The 2281-nt window shown below is 36.0% G+C and overlaps 1 protein-coding gene across 1 annotated transcript; it reads right to left on the reverse strand.

Moving 5' to 3' along the window:
- Positions 1 to 2010, reverse strand: LOC109589795 (uncharacterized). Its single transcript, XM_020005809.1, has 2 exons — positions 1989 to 2010; positions 1 to 1575 (listed from the first exon to the last, which is right to left on the reverse strand). Exon 2 carries the CDS (start codon positions 1406 to 1408, stop codon positions 62 to 64), a length of 1347 nt encoding a protein of 448 aa, XP_019861368.1. The 5' UTR covers positions 1409 to 1575; positions 1989 to 2010; the 3' UTR covers positions 1 to 61.
- Positions 2011 to 2281: the final 271 nt, after the last annotated feature.

Raw genomic sequence — 2281 nt, forward strand, 5'->3', positions numbered from 1 at the left:
TAAATTTTACATGTAATTAAAGAATAAAAATAAGTATTAGAGGTAAAAAATATTCAAATAGTTAATAGTTTCTTTCCAACTCCTTTAGTCTTAACACTGCTTCCTTCACTGTCATAAAATCTGAGATAGCTTTTGAAACATTAGTACGCCTTTCATTAATATATTGTTGAAGCAATTCCATTTCATTCAATAGTTCTTTGTATAGCTTTTTATAATCTTCCAATTCTACTTTGCATTGTGTAAGGCTAGCCTTTTCCCTCGCTATTCTTCTTTTTATTTCTTCAATCTCGTCAGCATATTTTATTTTCTTTTCTGTGTAAAGAGTGATTGATGCATAAAGTCCACGCATGAATTTCCCTTCAACTCTTCCACTAACTGTATGAGATGTTTGAACTACAGTTTTGAACTCACATCCTCCATTTGTCCATGTACGATATTTTGTAATCTCATGTGGTGATTTAATGCTAAAGTATTGTGTCATCGATTGCATCATTCTCATTTCTTCATTAACAGACCAATGCTCAGCCTCAACATCTTCTGTTGTATTTTTGTTACGTAACTTTGTCTCGAGATTTTTTATTTCACTTTCTTTTTCGATAATTTTGATCTCTTTTATGTGTGTATCTGTAAGGAGGTCCTTACTATTTGTACGTACTGTTATCAATCTTTTATTATACCCTTCTATTTCTCCCATTAGCTCCCAGTACTTTTCGTCATCTTTTTTTTTGATGTAATCTGCTTTTCTCACCATTAGGTTGCTGACTTTTATTGGTGGAAATAGAAAGATGTAGCTAAGGATTGCTGTACGTACAGCTAGACTAGTCTCAATCTCATAACTACTCAGTGGCTGACAGTCGATCATGAACAGTTGTGATAAATATGTTATTTGGTTATTGGAGCATTGGCCAAGCTCTAGTATTGTGTTATGTTTTACTTTCTCAACATCAATGCGCTGTCTCTCTCGCTGTTTCACTGATCGTTCATCTGTTGCATAGTCAGTCATTACAATGAGGACATTATTTTTAAACGGGCCTGGCAAGAGCTTACTGTAGTATTCCATTGTTGCCCTGTACTGTGCATCAATTTTAGCATTGAATTTAACAACCAAAATAAAAGCTCTGATTTCTTGACACTCATTCAAATTCTTTATGATATCGATCATGTGAGATAAATCTTTTGTAGCACTCTCATTCAACCCCGGGGTATCAATCACTCCAAGCCACACATTTCTACCACCTTCAATTTGGACCTTCTTACGTGCAACTTTGAATTCTTGTGTCATTGGCTTATCGCCTGTAGCTGTAGCAAAGGTTGGGTTGTCAACCATGTGTTTATCATCAGGATCCAGAAGGTAGTTCCCAAAGGTGCTCTTTCCCATTCCAGTGGATCCTATGAGGAGAACAGACATGAATGAAAGTGGCTGAAGGTAGCTACTGGTACATGTAGGTGCTGTTGGTGGAGGTTGTGCAGTTAGAGATGGTAGGTGTGGTTTGGGTACTGGCAGTGGAGGTTGTGGTGGTTGATGTGGTATAGGTGCTACTGGGGGAGAAGTCTTGAGCGTCTTTTGTGATAAACCTATTAATAGTAATTGCTATTAAGGTAATATAATATTAACATTTTGGTATAACATGGTCGAAAACACAATCACATACATTTGTTGGTTGTGGTTAAAGCTTATCATAAAGTTTTTATAATGGAGAAATTACAATTAGTATCGGGAAATGTGTTTCTAGCGTTTATATTGGAAGTCTCAATGTAAGCCCTTCTGTGACTTTGAAGTATGGCAAATTGATGTTTAATTGGCCAAACAATCAACAATGCTAGCCTGGTTTGGTTTGGCTACTATTATATAAACTGTGCTTGCTCTGATAAAAAGCATAGTATTAACATAAAGAAGCAAAGGTCATGTTTGTAACTAAGTAGAGAGGGTAAGTAAAAGTAGTGCTAAAAATTAATATTAATGTCCATGGGCACAAATATTAACTTACTCTCTTGATCTAACTTGTCAGCTGCAGCATTCTCATTCATAGATTTAAGAGCATCTGACAGTGAGTCAAAGGTAGCTCCTCCTTTACTGTCAACATTATCAGCTCTGGACAACCACTTGGAGAGACATTCAGTTAAACACTCATAAGTTGTGTCATTGTCCCTTTTAATAACGTCCAGTGTGTTCTTGTGTAGTCCTAGTGTCAGTCCCAGCTCATGCCATCTTATCTGAGGGAAACCACATCTTTTCAACAGATTAAGCACATCAATAAGTTGATCTATTAATGAACAAAAT

This window comes from Amphimedon queenslandica, unplaced genomic scaffold, assembly GCF_000090795.2.
Source record: "Amphimedon queenslandica unplaced genomic scaffold, v1.1 AMPQUscaffold_10872, whole genome shotgun sequence".
Classification (NCBI taxonomy): domain Eukaryota; kingdom Metazoa; phylum Porifera; class Demospongiae; order Haplosclerida; family Niphatidae; genus Amphimedon; species Amphimedon queenslandica.